The 18,146-nt window shown below is 38.4% G+C and overlaps 1 protein-coding gene across 1 annotated transcript in view; it reads right to left on the reverse strand.

Moving 5' to 3' along the window:
* neb (nebulin) overlaps positions 1-18,146 on the reverse strand; it is a 62,753-nt gene that overhangs the window by 38,982 nt on the left and 5,625 nt on the right. The window contains exons 5-63 of the mRNA XM_073855132.1: positions 16,823-16,939; positions 16,613-16,720; positions 16,356-16,454; positions 16,166-16,270; positions 15,978-16,082; positions 15,782-15,886; positions 14,832-14,936; positions 14,641-14,748; positions 14,136-14,252; positions 13,810-13,911; positions 13,617-13,724; positions 13,426-13,530; positions 13,234-13,332; positions 12,665-12,769; positions 12,447-12,554; positions 12,231-12,344; positions 11,942-12,139; positions 11,758-11,865; positions 11,552-11,650; positions 11,294-11,398; positions 11,084-11,191; positions 10,687-10,998; positions 10,333-10,539; positions 10,136-10,240; positions 9,940-10,047; positions 9,542-9,853; positions 9,250-9,456; positions 9,064-9,168; positions 8,864-8,971; positions 8,477-8,788; positions 8,150-8,356; positions 7,951-8,055; positions 7,703-7,810; positions 7,304-7,615; positions 7,020-7,226; positions 6,836-6,940; positions 6,627-6,734; positions 6,221-6,532; positions 5,864-6,070; positions 5,649-5,753; positions 5,439-5,546; positions 5,044-5,355; positions 4,723-4,926; positions 4,536-4,640; positions 4,307-4,414; positions 3,912-4,223; positions 3,537-3,740; positions 3,326-3,430; positions 3,133-3,240; positions 2,723-3,034; positions 2,382-2,585; positions 2,157-2,261; positions 1,934-2,041; positions 1,498-1,809; positions 1,212-1,415; positions 1,013-1,117; positions 811-918; positions 383-694; positions 80-283 (exon numbers count right to left, since the gene is read on the reverse strand). Coding sequence (XP_073711233.1) covers positions 80-283; positions 383-694; positions 811-918; positions 1,013-1,117; positions 1,212-1,415; positions 1,498-1,809; positions 1,934-2,041; positions 2,157-2,261; positions 2,382-2,585; positions 2,723-3,034; positions 3,133-3,240; positions 3,326-3,430; positions 3,537-3,740; positions 3,912-4,223; positions 4,307-4,414; positions 4,536-4,640; positions 4,723-4,926; positions 5,044-5,355; positions 5,439-5,546; positions 5,649-5,753; positions 5,864-6,070; positions 6,221-6,532; positions 6,627-6,734; positions 6,836-6,940; positions 7,020-7,226; positions 7,304-7,615; positions 7,703-7,810; positions 7,951-8,055; positions 8,150-8,356; positions 8,477-8,788; positions 8,864-8,971; positions 9,064-9,168; positions 9,250-9,456; positions 9,542-9,853; positions 9,940-10,047; positions 10,136-10,240; positions 10,333-10,539; positions 10,687-10,998; positions 11,084-11,191; positions 11,294-11,398; positions 11,552-11,650; positions 11,758-11,865; positions 11,942-12,139; positions 12,231-12,344; positions 12,447-12,554; positions 12,665-12,769; positions 13,234-13,332; positions 13,426-13,530; positions 13,617-13,724; positions 13,810-13,911; positions 14,136-14,252; positions 14,641-14,748; positions 14,832-14,936; positions 15,782-15,886; positions 15,978-16,082; positions 16,166-16,270; positions 16,356-16,454; positions 16,613-16,720; positions 16,823-16,939 — 9,420 coding nt within the window. The remainder of the gene's footprint in view (positions 1-79; positions 284-382; positions 695-810; positions 919-1,012; positions 1,118-1,211; positions 1,416-1,497; positions 1,810-1,933; positions 2,042-2,156; positions 2,262-2,381; positions 2,586-2,722; positions 3,035-3,132; positions 3,241-3,325; positions 3,431-3,536; positions 3,741-3,911; positions 4,224-4,306; positions 4,415-4,535; positions 4,641-4,722; positions 4,927-5,043; positions 5,356-5,438; positions 5,547-5,648; positions 5,754-5,863; positions 6,071-6,220; positions 6,533-6,626; positions 6,735-6,835; positions 6,941-7,019; positions 7,227-7,303; positions 7,616-7,702; positions 7,811-7,950; positions 8,056-8,149; positions 8,357-8,476; positions 8,789-8,863; positions 8,972-9,063; positions 9,169-9,249; positions 9,457-9,541; positions 9,854-9,939; positions 10,048-10,135; positions 10,241-10,332; positions 10,540-10,686; positions 10,999-11,083; positions 11,192-11,293; positions 11,399-11,551; positions 11,651-11,757; positions 11,866-11,941; positions 12,140-12,230; positions 12,345-12,446; positions 12,555-12,664; positions 12,770-13,233; positions 13,333-13,425; positions 13,531-13,616; positions 13,725-13,809; positions 13,912-14,135; positions 14,253-14,640; positions 14,749-14,831; positions 14,937-15,781; positions 15,887-15,977; positions 16,083-16,165; positions 16,271-16,355; positions 16,455-16,612; positions 16,721-16,822; positions 16,940-18,146) is intronic.

An 18,146-nucleotide genomic window follows, 5' to 3' on the forward strand; every position in this document is an offset into this window, starting at 1 on the left:
TATAGGTTTATAAAAACATATTTTTGAGGAAACTATCCCTGTAATCAAAAATCTGAAATCAACTACTGACTTTACTAACCTGATTCATAATTTGAGCATTTGTCTTGGCAAGCACCATGGGCATGGACTCCATGTCTTGTTTAAATGTAAACGTTTCAGGTTTCTGCCTGTACAAGCGCTCACTGAGGATTTCAGCTGCTTTCTTTGCCTTCAGGACCTCAAGTGAGCCTATGGGTACCCACCCTAGACCTGTCATAAACTCCATGTCTGCTTTGTACACGATCTGAAGTGAAGATATTGTGTTAATTTTAAACACCATATAGCTTATACTTCATTAAGAAAAATCTTTCAATTTAAATGTCTCAGATTTCGACAGACTTACATCACTGCGCAAATCATAAATCTTCCTGGCCTGGACAACGTCATTGGAGTCTGGCAAGCAGGTCCAGTTGTGCAGGTAGGTTCTGTAATTGAAATCATTGACTTGGATTTGGCATTTCTTGGCCAGCTCAAGGGTCAGCATGTCTGCTGGTAGGTTGTATTTGGTCTTGGATTTGTTAAAGTCCTTCTTGTAGAGAGCATCACTAGCAATCTTAGCTGAGTTCAAGGCAAGCATGACCAGTGGATCATCCTGGATACAGCGCGCTCCAATATGATGACCAACTTGTTTACGATAACCAGTCTTGTATTTGTACTGAAGAAAAAATGTTTTTATTTTCAGCAATAAAATTTAAGCAGTGAAAATTTTGAAATTTAGTTTTTTCGAAATAACCTGTTTGTAAAAGACAAACTACGATAAAATATACTTACATCACTGATGATATCTCTGGATGCCTTAGCTGCTTTGATGGCAACAGCATCTGCACGTAAGTCATAGCCCTTTTTCTTGGAGTCTTCATTGGCTTGCTTGTATCTTTTCTAAAATATTAAAAAAATATTTGAATTAAAAGTTTACTTAAAAATGTTGAAACCAAGATTCACATAATCTGGAAGCTATTAAAGACATACATACCTCACTGTAATTTAGATTGTTCTGCTTTGCCAACAAAACCTCCATGCAGTCAGGCATAACATGGATTTGGGTCTTTGCATTGTCCCAGGCTTCAGTGTAAAGTTTCTATTTAAGTAAAAAAAGAGAGAGTTTTGTGTACTGCCACATTTCTTTAAAGAAGAAACAACTGCCTCTACTAAGCAGATTTACTGTACTTTACCTTGTTGTTAATGGTAGCATTACTTTTAGCTAAGGCCAGTGGCATGTCTTCAGTTGTGAGGGTGAACTTAAAGTTGCTTGGGTGCTCACGGTATTTCCTTTCATTTAAGATTTCTCCAGCCTTTTTCGCTTTCTCAACATCAATTGAACCAATAGGGACCCATCCAATTCCTTGAAGCCATTTTAGATCAGCCTTATACACCGCCTAATTGTACATATATGCAAAATGAATGATCATTTTGACTGTGGACACAAATATTAAAAGTCAGAGATTTTCACAGACTTACATCACTCTGGAGTTCATAGACGTGTCTGGCGTGAACAACATCATTGGAGTCTGGCAGGCAGGTCCAGTTGTGCAGGTAGGTTCTGTAGTTGGCATCATTGACCTGGATCTGGTTCTTCTTAGCCAATTCAAATGCCAACATGTCCACAGGGAGGTTGTACTTAGTTTTGGATTTGTTGAAGTCCTTTTTGTAGAGAACATCACTAGCGATCCTGGCTGAGTTCAAGGCTAGCATGAGCAGTGGATCATCGTGGATGCTGAGGGCTCCAATGTGATGACCAACTTGCTTACGATAACCAGCTTTGTACTTGTACTAAAGGAAAAAAGTTAAAGAATAACAACAAGAATAAAGACAATTCTAGGAAACTCATCATTATACACTTTCTAAACCAACAACAGAGAAACAATGAATTAACAATGATGAATGGAGTACTCACATCACTGACAATATCCCGAGATGCTTTAGCTGCTTTTATAGAAACAGCATCACTACGAATGTCATAGCCTTTCTTTTTGGCCTCCTCATTGGCAAGCTTATATAGTTTCTAGACATAAAAACAAAAGTATACTTGTTTTTAAAGGACTACTTAATTAACATTCAGAAAGTAAAAAACAGGCATGTTCTCATTTTCGAATCCAAGCTTTAAATGAACGACTCACCTCACTGTAATTGATTTTGTTCTGTTTGGCCAGCATTATTTCCATTGTATCCGGCATGACATGGATTGTGGTCTTTGCTTTATCCCAAGCTTCCACATAACTTTTCTATAGTGAAAAGAAGAATTGTAAGATACACGTGCAAGGGATCTGTACGTTTTATGATGGAAAATAAGAACAAATATGTGAAACACAAAAAGTTGGTTTTAATCAAACTAAGCATTCTACCTTGTTCATGATGTTTGCATTGGCTTTGGCCAAAACAATTGGCATGTCTTCAGTTGTGCAGGTAAATTTGAAGTTGCTTGGGTGTTGACGGTACTTTCTTTCACTCAAGATTTCTCCAGCCTTCTTTGCTTTCTCGACATCAATTGAGCCAATGGGCACCCATCCAATTCCTTGAAGCCATTTTAAATCAGCTTTGTATACAGCCTGAAAATAAACATAAGCACTAAGAATATTGGGTAGCAAATTAAAATATGTGTGTGTGTGTAAACTGTGCTTAAAAAATGTAGGATTCTCAAATAATATTTAGAATTTTATTGGTACACTAAAATTGGTACACTTACATCACTCTTGAGGTCATAGACGTGTCTGGCGTGGACAACATCGTTGGAGTCTGGCAAGCAGGTCCAGTTGTGCAAGTGGGTTCTGTAATTGAAATCATTGACCTGGATCTGGCATTTTTTAGCCAACTCAAGATTCAACATATCCACAGGAAGGTGGAACTTCGTTTTGGATTTGTTAAAGTCCTTCTTGTAGAGAGCATCACTAGCAATCTTGGCAGAGTTCACGGCCAGCACAAGCAATGGATCATCCTCGATACAGCGGGCTCCAATGTGATGACCAACTTGCTTACGATAACCAGTCTTGTACTTATACTGTAAAAAGGAAGAAATAGAGCCATTTAAATCATGAGTTAGTGCTTTGATAATGTCAATTGTAGGTTTACTTTTAGAGTGTAATTTAGAATACTCACATCACTGGCAATATCCCTCGAGGCCTTGGCTGCTTTGATGGAGACAGCATCACTGCGCAGGTCATATCCCTTCTTTTTAGCTTCTTCATTAGCAAGCTTGTATAATTTCTTTCAAATAAACCATTTTAATCCATTAATTAATAATCAAGAACATACTTTATGTATCACTTGATCATTGTTGTGTCAAACTTACTTCGCTGTAGTTGGCCTTGTTCTGTTTAGCATGTATAATGTCGATAGCATCTGGCATGACATGGATCGTTGTTTTGGCCTTGTTCCAGGCTTCAACATATTGTTGCTGTCAAATAAGGATAAATATATTTTACATGCTCTGTCTAATTCACTAAGTAACAGAATTAATGAGATAATTCAACATGTATATGTTATATAATTTCTGGACTCACCTTATTCATGATGGTATTGTTGGCTTTAGCCAAAGCCATTGGCATATCTTCAGTTGTGAGTTTGAACTTAAATTTGCTAGGGTGCTCACGATATTTCCTTTCACTCATGATATCTCCAGCCTTTTTCGCCTTCTCAACATCAAGGGAACCAATGGGAACCCACCCAAGTCCTTGAAGCCATTTCAGATCAGCCTTATAAACAGCCTAAGAATGTAAATACCCAAGATAAATAATTGTTACTAAAACTCCATTGTGCTGTTAGCTTGGGACCCAAGCATGTACGTTTATAATGCCAACATTGGTTACAAAAGGGAAACAAATTTGCAAACAAATCAGTTAATTCATATTGCTCAACAGAAGCTGGATATGACATACATCACTCTGGAGTTCATAGACATGTCTAGCATGGACAACGTCATTGGAGTCTGGCAGGCAGGTCCAGTTGTGCAGGTAGGTTCTGTAGTTGGCATCATTGACCTGGATCTGGTTCTTCTTGGCCAGTTCAAATGCAATCATGTCAACTGGAAGGTTGAACTTAGTTTTGGATTTGTTAAAGTCCTTCCTGTAGAGAGCATCGCTAGCAATCTTAGCTGAGTTCAAGGCCAGCATGAGCAGTGGATCATCGTGGATGCTGAGGGCTCCAATGTGATGACCAACTTGCTTACGATAACCAGCCTTATATTTGTACTGCAAGGGGAAAAATCATTCTCGATTTACCAAATTATACTGTTAGTGTGCCATATATTGTCTTAGTACGTTAGTGCTCTTACATCACTAGCAATGTCCCTGGAGGCCTTGGCAGCAATGATAGAAATAGCATCACCACGCAAATCATGACCCTTCTTCTTGGAAAGTTCATGGTCAAGTTTATATTTGCTCTGGAGGACAAAAATAGACATGTATTTAATATAGTCACATTAATGTATGGATGGTTGCTCTTAATTTTTATTTTACACATGTCGATTACTAGGTATTTAAGTGACATTGTGAAAGACTGACCTCACTATAGATGACCTTGTTTTGCTTTGCAAGCACCACGTCCATTGCATCAGGCATAATGTGAATCTGTGTCTTAGCTTTGTTCCAAGCTTCAGTGTATTTGCTCTGCCAGAATTGAGAGAATGTTAAATGGCAATATGAAATATTTGAACATTTTGTTTACATATGTGTCCAGAAGAACATGTACCTTGTTCATGATCTGATTATTGGCTTTGGCCAAAACGAGCGGCATGTCTTCAGTTGTGAGGGTAAACTTGTAGTTGCTTGGGTGCTGACGATAACGTTTCTCACTCATGATTTCTCCTGCCTTCTTTGCTTTTTCAACATCCAGTGAACCGATTGGGACCCATCCAAGACCTTGAAGCCATTTCAGATCAGCCTTGTACACTGCCTAAATAGCCCACATACACACACATAAACTTAATATAGCGTAGCCAATTCATGTTTTGTCTTTTTTTGTTTTTCAACATCATTCATGTATACAAAACCACAGCGAATTCATACTTACATCGCTCTGGAGTTCATAGACATGTCTGGCATGGACAACATCACTGGAGTCTGGCAGGCAGGTCCAGTTGTGCAGGTAGGTTCTGTAGTTGGCATCATTGACCTGGATCTGGTTTTTCTTGGCCAGTTCAAATGCAATCATGTCAACTGGAAGGTGGAACTTAGTTTTGGATTTGTTAAAGTCCTTCCTGTAGAGAGCATCGCTAGCAATCTTAGCCGAGTTCAAGGCCAGCATGAGCAGTGGATCATCCTGGATGCTGAGGGCTCCAATATGATGACCAACTTGTTTACGATAGCCAGTCTTGTATTTATACTGCAAGGGGAAAAATCATTCTCGATTTACCAAATTATACTGTTAGTGTGCCATATATTGCCATAGTAAGTTAGTGCTCTTACATCACTAGCAATGTCCCTGGAGGCCCTGGCAGCAATGATAGAAATAGCATCACCACGCAAATCATGACCCTTCTTCTTGGAAAGTTCATGGGCAAGTCTGTACTGTTTCTAAAGGAATAAGTAAAAAAGGGCAATTTTCTTGTTGAGATTTAACTGCATATATTGTTTACAGTCAATCCACAATTTAGAATTATGTTGCCAATGACTAACCTCACTGTAATGAACTTGATTCTGACGAGCAAGAGACACTTCCATAGAATCTGGCTTAATGTGAACCTTGGTTTTGTCATTTTCCCAGGCTTCCAAATATTTTTGCTGTAGACAAAATTTTCATGCATACTGTTCATTATTAATTACTGGTCATTAACAGGAAAACAGAAAAGAATCTCAGTTGACCAAAAAATATCAAAGCACAACATTGTTACCTTATTATTGATTGCATTATTGGTCGCAGCTAGGACCAAATCCATGGAAGACATTTCTTTAGTGAATTTATAGTTACTGGGGTGTGTACGGTACAGTTTCTCACTGCCTATCCGACTAGCATTCTTTGCTTTCTCCACGTCCAGAGACCCAATGGGAATCCATCCAATTCCTTTCATGTAACTGTTATACTCAGATTTGTAGATGTTCTGCAGAAAGGATGAGAATGCCATAATTTTCACCATATACCAATATCAACGCAATAGTTGTACTACAAGGTTCTTTTATAAATGAAAAGATTACACAAAGGTATAATCTTAAACACAAAAACCCATATAAAACCAACAATCCAGACTTACATCACTTGCGATCATCTGCATGTTGCGAGTCAGCTGAAAGTTCATGGCATCAGGCAGAACTTTACAATGTCTAATGAGCTGCTTGTATCCAGCATAGGTTTGAGCAGCTGTAGTCTGCTTGGCCTGCACAATACTCAGCATATCTACAGGGGAGTGGTACTTCAGCTTTGCCTTGTGGTAATCCTTCTTGTAGAGTCTATCACTCTGTATCTTGGCCACATGCATGTAGTGCACCAGCAAGGGGTCATCCTGAAGACTACGGAAGCCAACGTGATGTCCTCTTTCTTTGTTGTACTCCTTTTTGTACTTGTACTGTAAATACATAGCCGTATTTGTTTAGGTCAGGAAGGGTTATAGCTGGATAAAACTATTGACTGTAACATTGGGTTATCTGAATGTGACTTACATCACTGGCAATGTTTGTGGAGGCTCTAGCTGCAATCACTGATACAGCATCAGCTTTAAGATCATGGCCTTTCTTTATCAGGGCTTCCAATCCTGCTTTGTAGGCTTTCTGTGTTTAAAAATATGTTACACACATTAAAAAAAGAAAAGAAGAATTGAATCTGTGATTGGCACGTTTAAATATTCTGCAAATACACACAGTAGACGCACCTGACTAATGTTGACTGCATTCACTTTGGCAAGAAGAATCTCAGGACTGTCAGGCATGATGTGGATTTTTGTCTTATCTTTGTTCCAAGCCTCTGTGTATGCTTGCTGCAATAATATAGATTCAAATTAGAAATCGGATCAAGACGAGTTGTTCCCCAGTAGACATTGCAAAAGTATAGTCTACCTTGTCCATGATTTTGTTGTTAGCAGTAGCCAAGGCAAGGTCCATAGAGTCCATATTCTTTTGGAAGGTGTAATTGGAGGGGTGAGTGCGGTATTTATGTTCACTCAGAATCTTTCCTCCGATCTTTGCGGTCTCTACTCCAAGGGAACCAATTGGCACCCATCCAATACCTTTCATAATGCTGTTGTATTCACTCTTGTACTCAACCTAAACAAATATATTTAATAAGAAATTTAATAATGCAAAAAAGTTAGTTAAAAATTTGATTCATTTGGGTGACTTACATCGCTGGCGCTGACATTCATGGAGCGGGCTAATGCCAGACTCATGGCATCAGGAAGCAGAGTGTAGCGATGCATAGGCTGCTTATATCCTGCATATGTTTGAGCCTTAGAGGCATTCTTGGCCTGTATGATACTCAGCATGTCTACAGGGGTGTGGTACTTCAGCTTGGACTTGTGGTAATCCTTCTTGTAGTTTCTTTCACTCTGTATCTTGGCCACATTCATGTAGTGCACCAGTAAGGGGTCATCCTGAAGACTACGGAAGCCAACGTGGTGACCTCTTGCCTTCTCGTATGCCAGCTTATATTTGTACTGTAAGAGCAAAAACGACCCCACAAATCAAGGATTTTGCTAACATTTTGAGGTCCAATAGAGCACCAAAGCTGATGTGATACTTACATCACTAGCAATATTCCTGCCGGTTTTGGCGGCCACAATTGAAATAGCATCTGGTTTGAGATCATAGCCTTTTTTATACATTTCCTCTAGACCAGCTTTGTAGAGTTTCTAAATATACACAGAAAAGGACAACTAGTTTAAACAGTTGACATAACAAATTCTTAGAAAACTTAACTAACCAATACTGCATTGGCAGTTTTTATGCACTTTTAATGAAAATATTTTACTTAAATGTAATGTAATCATACCTGACTCATGTTCAATGCATTGGCCTTGGCCAACACAATTTCAGGAATGTCAGGCATCACATGAGTTTTGGTCTTATCACTTTCCCAGGCTGCATGGTAGGATTTCTATGAAAATAAAAGAATACATTTTAATATCAAGGCGTGGACCATTAATTTTACATCAGTTAAACCAACGTAAACAAACTGAACTCTGACTTGCCTTGTCCATGATTTTGTTGTTAGCAGCGGCCAATGCGAGGTCCATAGAGTCCATATGCTTGTGGAAGGTGTAATTGGAGGGATGAGTGCGGTAATTATGTTCACTCAGAATCTTTCCTCCTAACTTTGCTGTCTCTACTCCCAGGGATCCAATTGGCACCCATCCTATGCCTTTCATAATGCTGTTGTATTCACTCTTGTACTCAACCTGTGAGACAAACAGTTATTTTTAAGTATCTGCTATGTCTGCTAGTTTTGTAATTATACCATTAAAGTCATTTTGTTGTTAAAAGTAGAATGCATGCATGCATGAGAAAAATGGCTCAACATCGCTGGAGCTGACATTCATGGAGCGAGCTAACGCCAGACTCATGGCATCAGGAAGCAGAGTGTAGCGATGCATAGGCTGCTTATATCCTGCATATGTTTGAGCCTTAGAGGCATTCTTGGCCTGTATGATACTCAGCATGTCTACAGGGGTGTGGTACTTCAGCTTGGCCTTGTGGTAATCCTTTTTGTAGTTTCTATCACTCTGTATCTTGGCCACATTCATGTAGTGCACCAGTAGGGGGTCATCCTGAAGACTACGGAAGCCAACGTGGTGACCTCTTGCCTTCTCAAAGGCTTTTTTGTACTGATACTGTGGTAAAATACAATAAAATTATTAGTCATGTAAATGCAAAACATTTTGATGCAAACTAAACAATGCACTTACATTACTGGCAATGTGTCTTCCGAGTTTAGCAGCAACAATAGGAATAGCATCAGCTTTCATGTCATAGCCTTTGGCGATGTCTTCGAGCCACCGAGCCTTGTAGTGGGACTATAAAAACAAGTTTGGTTTTAATAATCACATTATTATAATATTTTATTGTTTGCTACATCAAGTAATACTGTGTTTACAATTCACTTTACCTCACTCATTGTCTGGGCATTATATTTGGCCTGCAGGAACTCTGGTGCATCAGCAGGTAAATTGTAGGTGTGCATGAATTTCTCTCCAGAGGCTTTATAGGCTGCCTAAAATTGCACAGAAAGGTTAAGGAACTCATAAGACTGTAAGTGCCATAACATGATCATATTGTTTATTAATCGTCATACTTTATCTTGTAGTTTGGAGTTGTTCATGGCCAAGACCATGTTCATCTGGTCTGTCAGACTGGTGAATTTCAGGGTACTGGGGTGAGTTCTGTACGACTTCTCATCAAGAGCTGCTCTGGCTGTCTTGGCCTTCTCAACATCAATGGAACCTATTGGGATCCAACCTGCTCCTTTGTAGATGTTGTTATACTCTGATTTATACAAATTCTGTTGAAAAACAATCCATTCATAATTTTGTTAGTACACAAATAATCACTCTTGATTTAAATGCAGTATTATTAGATGATCTTACATCGCTTTGGATCTCCATCATATTGCGAGCTAGTCCAATGTGCATGGCATCTGGTAGTAGCATATAATTGTGGTGAACCTTCTTGTAGCCTGTATTTGTTTGAACTTTAGATGCCTGCTTGGCTTGTATGATGCTAAGCATGTCCACAGGGGAGTGGTACTTCAGCTTGGCCTTGTGGTAATCTTTTTTGTAGTTCCTTTCACTTTGAATCTTGGCCACATTCATGTAGTGCACCAGCAAGGGGTCATCCTGAAGACTACGGAAGCCAACATGTTTGCCCCTGGCCTTCTGATGAGCAAGCTTATACTTGTACTGTTAAAAAAAAATATGACACAGCTGTACATTACTGAGTCACAGAACGAATCAAAGATTAATCAATGAAATGTTTGTTGACTTACATCACTGGCAATATCCCTAGAGCTTTTTGCAGCGACAATAGGAATGGCGTCTTGCTTCACGTGATGTCCTTTCAAGAGATCCTGCTTGTGTGCGTACGTATAGTAGGTCTACGGATAAAAAAGCCAAACGCTTGTAGTTGTACTACATACCGGTAGCATGCTTAAATGTTGTTTGTAAGATATACAATATTCTCACCTTGCTAACGTTGACAGCGTTATATTTGGCTTGCAAGAAGTCTGGTGCATCAGCAGGGAGATGGTAGGTGTGCATAAATTTCTCACCACTGGCTTTGTAGAGTCTCTGTAGAACAATAATGACATGATTCAGAGAGTAGTAACCTTAATTTATGTATACTGATGGATTTAAAGAGATAAATCAACAGTATCCCTTACATCGCTTAGCTGCAGTGCATTTATTTTGGCTTGTTCCATAACAGGTGAGTCCACAACGCTGGTGAACTTGATAGTGTCTGGGTGCTGCCTGTACTTCTTCTCATTGAGAGCTGCACCAGCAGTCTTAGCCTTCTCAACGTCCAGCGAACCAATGGGGATCCATCCGGTTCCTTTGACATAGTTCTCGTAATCCTGTTTGTACTGGTACTGGTGGAATTAAACAGAACGCTTCAGGTAAAACATTCTCATCCAAATGTATACAGAAATGCATGCATCTTTCTCGCACACTAGAACTGATCATTTCTATGAGAGCCTACCCAACCGATAGGAATAGATGTTTAAATGCTTTCTTACATCACTGGAGCTGTGGTTCATGGAGCGAGCCAACTCCAGATTCATTGCATCAGGAAGCATGGTATAGCGATGAAGAGGCTGTCTGTATCCTATGTATGTCTGAACATTAGATGAATGCTTGGCCTGTACCACACTCAGCATGTCTACAGGGGTGTGATACTTTAGCTTGGCTTTGTGATAATCCTTCGTGTAGTTCCTTTCACTTTGCATCTTTGCCACATGCATGTAGTGCACCAGCAAGGGGTCATCATGAAGACTACGGAAGCCAACGTGATGACCTCTATCCTTCATGTACTGTTTCTTGTACTGAACCTGAAAAGCATCAAAAATCAAATGTATTTAAATGGTTCTGTTTCACACCACATGCTTCCATATAATTCCTCTATGAAATACTTACATCACTAGCAGCATGTCTTGCTGCCTTCGCTGCAATTACAGAGATGGCATCAGGCTTCAGATCATAGCCCTTTGCAATAGTCTTCAGCCATTCAACCTTATAGTAATTCTGTTAAAGCAGACACAGTATTGTAGTACATGACCATCACTATTTGACCCATATTAAAGAGCAGCCAATTTATTATTTCAATATAAAGGTCAATTTACTTACATTGCTTATGTTGTACGCATTACATCTGGCCTGAAGCAACTCTGGGACATCAGGTGGCAGGGAATATTTCTGATGGACCTCCTCTAGGCCTTTTTTATAGTGCAGCTACATAGGAAAAAATATTCATAGATTACATTAGCATGCTGGTGCTTGCTAATTCAATTTTTACTTGGCATTTATTTTTACATTTCTAAATATACATTAGTTGGGTTGCATGATGAATACACAGTGATGGTTTTATTACAAACATATGCTTACATCACTTCTGATCATTTGGTTGAGCTTAGCCTGCATCTGGATGGGATGGTCATCTATAGAGGTGAAAGGTACAGTGTCCGGATGCTGCCTGTACTTTTTCTAAGTAGGAAAATAAAAATATTAAAGAAAACTAGACTTTTGATGGAATATACTGTATGTAAAGGATACATAAACCCAATAATGCTTATAAATAATCAATGTCATACCTCGCTTAAGATATCTCCTGCTTTCTTGCACTTCTCAACATCCAAGGAGCCATAAGGCACCCACGGCGTTCCTTTGACGTAGTTGTTGTATTCTGACTTGTACTCATTCTGTGATTACAAATCACAAAAAATCAGTATCATCAATTAATTATAATTAACAAATCAAGGAAACAGGGATCCTTACATCACTCTGGATGGCATTTGCCTTCTTTGCCGTGTCCAACGGTATGCTGTCATAAGGCATGAGATAACGGTTTGAGATCTTCTTGTAGCCAGTCATGCTGGCAATAGCCTGAGATTTCTTAGCAAGAGTCACAAGCATCATGTCCAGTGGCGTATGATACTTGGTCTTTGTCTTCTCATAGTCTTTCTTATATTCACGCTGTCAAAAAAAGTATCAGGATTGCTGAGTACTAAGATTTCAGACTTTTCTGTGGATGTTAGCAATAATCAGATAATAGTTAACCCCGTACCTCACTTTGCATCTTAGCAACATGTACTGAGTGCAAAATTTTGGGGTCATCATGAATGCTGAGTGCCCCAATCATCTGCCCTCTGTTCTTCTCGTATTCCTTCTTGTATTTAACCTGACATTACAGACCATGAGAACAAAACTGTGAGTATTGCATAAGTCTTTGGTTTTTTACATGCTGTCTAGTTAATGACCCAAAACTGGTCCGTTTACTTACATCACTAGCGATGTTGGTGTGGGCGCGAGCGGCGAGGATTGGAATCGCATCTCCTTTCACCTCAAATTTCTTTGATTTTGTCTTGTCCCATTCGTACTTGTAACATGTCTGTGGATTTTAAATAAAGAACAGTTATATTCAATAGTGCATTATAATCAGGTAACAGTAAAAAGATACAGCATTTAATCAATTGAAATTGAATAATTAAAATGACATACATCACTTAGATTATATGCGTTAACTCGGGACTGAATGAAGAAAGGATAGTCAGGAGGGAGGTAACACTTAAACTTCTCCTTTTCATATTGTTCCTTGTAGTTGAGCTGTAAAAAAGGGGAAAATAATGGAAAATGTGTGCGTTTGTTGCATATGTATGTGTATTTACAGTACTGTGGATTGTGTTAAAACAAGAATCATTTACATACATCTTAATGTTTTTATATATTTTAATTTTTATTTTATGAAAACTGGAATTTAATGCTATTCTGTGTTGTTATTTTTCACACTGCTATGTATTGCATATACATGAGCGACATGACTTAGTAAATTGTGCTCCACATTTGTGATGTTCAGTGGAGCATACTGAACACCACTAGATGTCTCCATTGTCTCATATTGATAGACTCTAATTGTTCACATCACAAACAATGGTACTAATATGTCTGGATATTCATTCGGATTAAAATTTCCAATAAAACTTGATTAACTTTACCTGTATTTAATTCATAGCAATGATTTTTTATGCTACAGAAGTCCTGCTGTTATATAAGGAGTCCAATATACTTACATCGCTCAGCTGTTTGGCGTTGATGGCAGCTTGAACCATGACAGGTGAGTCTGTCACCTGTGTAAACTTAACCTTGTCTGGATGTTGGCGATATGTTTTCTGCAGAGATATATAAACACATGATGTATATATCAAAATCTTCAAAAGAAACGGACATTATTTAAGTGGGTTTGAAACATATGATAAACTTACTTCATTACATTCTTGAAGCTTCTTACTGGCCTCATATTCTGGCGTAACAGTTTGGGGGAAGAAACACCTTGACTTCATATCCTCATAATCAGCTTTGTAATTTTTCTTAAAAAATATAGGGAGGCAAGTATGAATACACAAATGCATTTTCATGTTCAACTAGTGGAATTCATATACATTATAAAACTTACGTCATTCTTCATTTCCTCCACCTTCTGGCAGTGAAGCATATATATATCTTCATAGCTACCGATGTAATGACCTTTTACGGCCTTTTCATACGTGTCTTTATAATGTGCCTGAAAAGAAAAAAGGGTACACAAATGTATGCCTGAGATATGAGAAAATGTTTACAGCGAGTACATCGAGCAGATCATCACTCACGTCAGTAAACTTCTTCAATACACTGTCCATCTTGAATTTGGGAGTATCGCAGTAATTGATGCTGAATCCCTTTGATTTCTCATAGCTGTCCTTGTACACTTTCTAGAAAACGTAAAAGCAAAACATGTCAGCAGAGAGAAACAAATTAGATGGTTTGTCATCTTGGTTTAATGTTTATCCCAGACGGTGGCCCACTGATGTTATGCCATTCATTTATCACACTTACACTGACTGAATTAAACAAAGACATTATTTATACCATAATTTACTCATTAACTCAACTCAATAAGTTTCTCCTAAGGCCTATTCATTTTCAGACCACTTACATCACTCAAAATGGTGCCGGCGTATCTCAGCTGTCTGAGAAGGGGGTTCTCTGTAGCAGGGAGAACGTTGTAATCGGATTGATCTTTTGTTTTCTCATAGTCCTTCCTATATTTCACCTGTGGAAATAAAAACGTGCGTAGTTTTAACAAAATACAATACTAAAAATTATATTTGAAGTGAACGAGTCATGGGTCGTTTAAGGAGCTTTTCGAGGTTGTTAAAGTCACTGAAAGGGTTTGATCACAAGACAAATACTCATGTTTCATGTTTTTGAGGTGTAGATAATGTCAGCAGGGATTAAAAGAGATTAGTCATGTCCAAATGTGTGGATTGACTCATGATCTGTTTAGAGCATCATCACGAGAAGGTCGTGCCCATACAGTGAGGAAATATCTAAATACGTATTCACTTTTCTCATTTGTATTTTAAAATTAATAGGAAATGTGCAATGAGGCCGCTCCTAAAATTAAAAAGATAATTTGAAAATATTGCAAATCAACTTACCGAACTTGCAGCATGTTGAGCCTTTTTATTTGAATCGTATGTTGGCGTCTCTGTTTGCATGAAATAAATTTGGTCTTTCATGTCTTCAAAAGCAGCGGTATATTTTTTCTGGAAAGAAATACGTTTTTCAGTTTACAGGATTGCACTTTGTAATTTCGTTACTTTAAGCTTGCATAGATCTTGCCACTTACTTCACTGATGTTGTCCATTGCCATTTTTCCGGCAGCGATATCGAAGTAAGGAGTTTCACACCACTGGCCCTTAACATTTTTGTTGTAATCCTCATGATATTTAAGCTGTGAAGAATGCAAGTGTACTATTTCTTAAAGACGGCGAGGCCTTGTCTTTCCGAAAGACTCATTTAGCAAGCACAATGTAATAAGACAAAAGATTTGCGAAGTGATGTTCACTTGGCAGAATTTAAAAAATTGGATAAAATGATAAGGAGCTCAGATGCAAGAGCTGCTAAACGCCACCACCGTCAAAAATGAGATCATGATATTAATCGAATGCTCTCAGGACATATTAAATCTTCTCAATCCTTTCCTCAGGCCATTTAGAAATTCAGTTTTTTTGGGGGGAGAATTCATTAAAGGTGCAGTGTGTAAATTTAGTGGTGAGGTTGCGAATTGCAAACAATGGCTCAGTCCACTGCTCTTCCCTTGCTTTTGAAACGCATAGAGAAGCTACGGTAGCTACCACCGGAAAAACATGTCATCGACGGAGACAAATTAATAAAAAGGTTTGTCCGTTAAGGGCTTCTGTAGAAACATGGCGGCACAAAATGGCAACTTCCACGTAAGGGGACTTTCTGTGTATGTAGATAAAAACGTCTTATTCTAAGGTAATAAAAACATAATGGTTTATTATTAAAAGGTCTTTATACACCCCTGATAATATAGTTTTTATTCAGCATTTCTGTCTAGAGATCCTTTTAAAAATTACACACTGCACCTTTGAGAGTTTAATAAAAATGCTAATTTACATGAAATAATGTTAGATGCACTTAGAGAGTTTTGCATCTGAGCTCTTCATATAAACACATCAAATGTAAACAAAATATACTATAGACTAAACCTGTATATAGGTTTGGTTGATAATTAAGATAGCACATACAGTAAATAGGGATTTAGGGACTTACATCACTACGATTTTCAAAGTTTTTCTTGGCCTGTTCCATCTCTGGAGGATTAGCCAGACACGTGTACTTGCGCTTTCGCTCATCATGACCCTTCTTGTAGACAATCTGTAAGGGTGGAGCACAACAAAGCAATATAAACGAGTAATAAACGCATATCTAATAATAATTTTAGCAAAATCATTGTTTTTTTACGCACATCACTGAGGACTTCTTGGGCTTTGGCCACCCTGCGCAGCTCTGGGCTGTCACTGTATGGATAGTACATGGTCTTTTCCTCATCCCACGCCTCGGTGTACAGTTTCTAATAGAGATATTCAAACATTTAGAGGGTCTCTTAGGAAGATCAGCTTTAGTGCTTTTGTAACGTAGGTATCAAGGCTCTACCTTGCTGTAATTTGCTGCATTCTTCACAGCAAGAACCATTTCAGGGGCATCAGGAGGCAGCAAGTACCTGTCCTTGGTCTCATCCCATTTCTGCCTGTACAGAGCCTGAAAAATGTAAAAATGCTGTGTTTTACTGCAAAAAAAATTAAAATAATAATATGACAATAAACAAACGGAGAAAAGCACTTACTTTGCTGAGAAGCTCAGAGACATTCTTCACATGGACAATCTCACGAGCTTGACCATCGTAGAGACTGGTGCCCTTCAGCCCCTCCATACGGTATTTAATCTAATTTGATGGAAACTAAATTTAATGCAAGCAATGCAAGGACAAACAGATGTTGTACTATTCCAAACAGAATCTGGCAAGTCATTTTAAATATAGCTCACATAAGCAAATTAAATGAATTTTGACTGATACTAATGTGATCCACCAGAAGTGCATACCTCACTAAGCTGTTCCTGGGCCTTCTTGATGCGAATCATCTCAGGTGTGTCAGCCGAAATGGCATAGGGTTGCCCCTTTGATTTTTCATATTCCTCCCTGTATTTATTCTATAAGAACATATCACAGATTGATATAATACTGTACATTTTTTGGTTTTTGATTGCTCAGTGAAAGCTAAAACACAAAATGATTCGCTTTGAAGCTCTTACGTGGCTGTACTGGTCAAGCATCTTCTGACTGTGTGCCAGGTAAGGTGTCATGAACTTGGAGGTGTCCACCTTTGCCCTCTTCCTAACTGTGCGTCTAGGAAGGCCACCAGGCCCAGGCTTAAAAAAATATCAGTGAGCATATCAGTATGTGTGGCACATGTGTATTTAATAATAAACTTCAAATATTTAATTCTCTCTTAAAATTACAAAGGTGGTCTGCAAACGACACAATGTCTCCAGCATGATCTACTTCAACTTGAATGTACTGATTTACCCCAAATTATTAAAAAAAAGTGAAGATTCAAGGTTTAGCATGTATTTGTAACACCTACCTTCCATCTCCCCTGAAACAATAATCCAGTTGTTTAACCTATATTCTTAATAATAAAGTTGCTTCACGATGGTGCCAGTGAAGAACCATTTTTGGCGAAATGGTTCCATTTTGGATCTCTAACATCCAAAAAATGTTCTTTAGATTTTAAAAAGCGATGGTTCTTTTAAGAACCATTGACTAAATGGTTCTTTGAGGAACCAAAAAATGGTTCTTCTATGGCATCACTGTAAAGATTAAAGAACCTTTTAAGCATCTTTATTTTTAAGCATGCATCATGTATATTTGTAATTTATTCTTTACAATATTAGCAAAGATAGCAGTGGCGGCTCGTGACTGCTCATCCAAGCGGCGCAAATTCAAAATATGTGTTCAGAGTGTCATGTGTGTTGCTCGTGTTTTCAAAATATGTGTTTGTTGCGTCACGTGAACCATGTGCATCACATGTTTTGTCAAAATAAGTGCCTGCTGCACACGTGTCAAAACAGTTTGTGATAAAAGAGACGCTCACGTTCACAAAATACACGCAAGACACTCCCTTAACAGTAAACTCTTATTACACATGAGATTGTGCGAGTATCTGGCAAACGCAAGCGTCTCTTTTATCATAAACCCTTTAGACACATCTGCAGCAGGCACTTATTTTGACAAGACACGTGATGGACATAGGATCACTTGATGCACAGAACAAATATTTTGAAATTACGAACCACACACATTACGGGCTACATACACTCTAAAAATGGCTGGGATGTTTTTGACCCATAATGGGTAAATTTTGGACAAAACACGTAATTTTTAACCCAGCACTGGGTAATTTTTAACCCAGCATGTGTTCTGTCCAATATTTACCCATTATGGGTCAAAAATAACCCAGCCATTTTAGAGTGTACATGCTGTGACAAACTTCGCATCCAGCGCCCCCGAAAAAAGAAGTCACCAGCCACCACTGAAAGATAGTGGATATACAAGATTGAGCACACCTATTACTGT

Source organism: Misgurnus anguillicaudatus, chromosome 17, assembly GCF_027580225.2.
Source record: "Misgurnus anguillicaudatus chromosome 17, ASM2758022v2, whole genome shotgun sequence".
Taxonomy (NCBI): domain Eukaryota; kingdom Metazoa; phylum Chordata; class Actinopteri; order Cypriniformes; family Cobitidae; genus Misgurnus; species Misgurnus anguillicaudatus.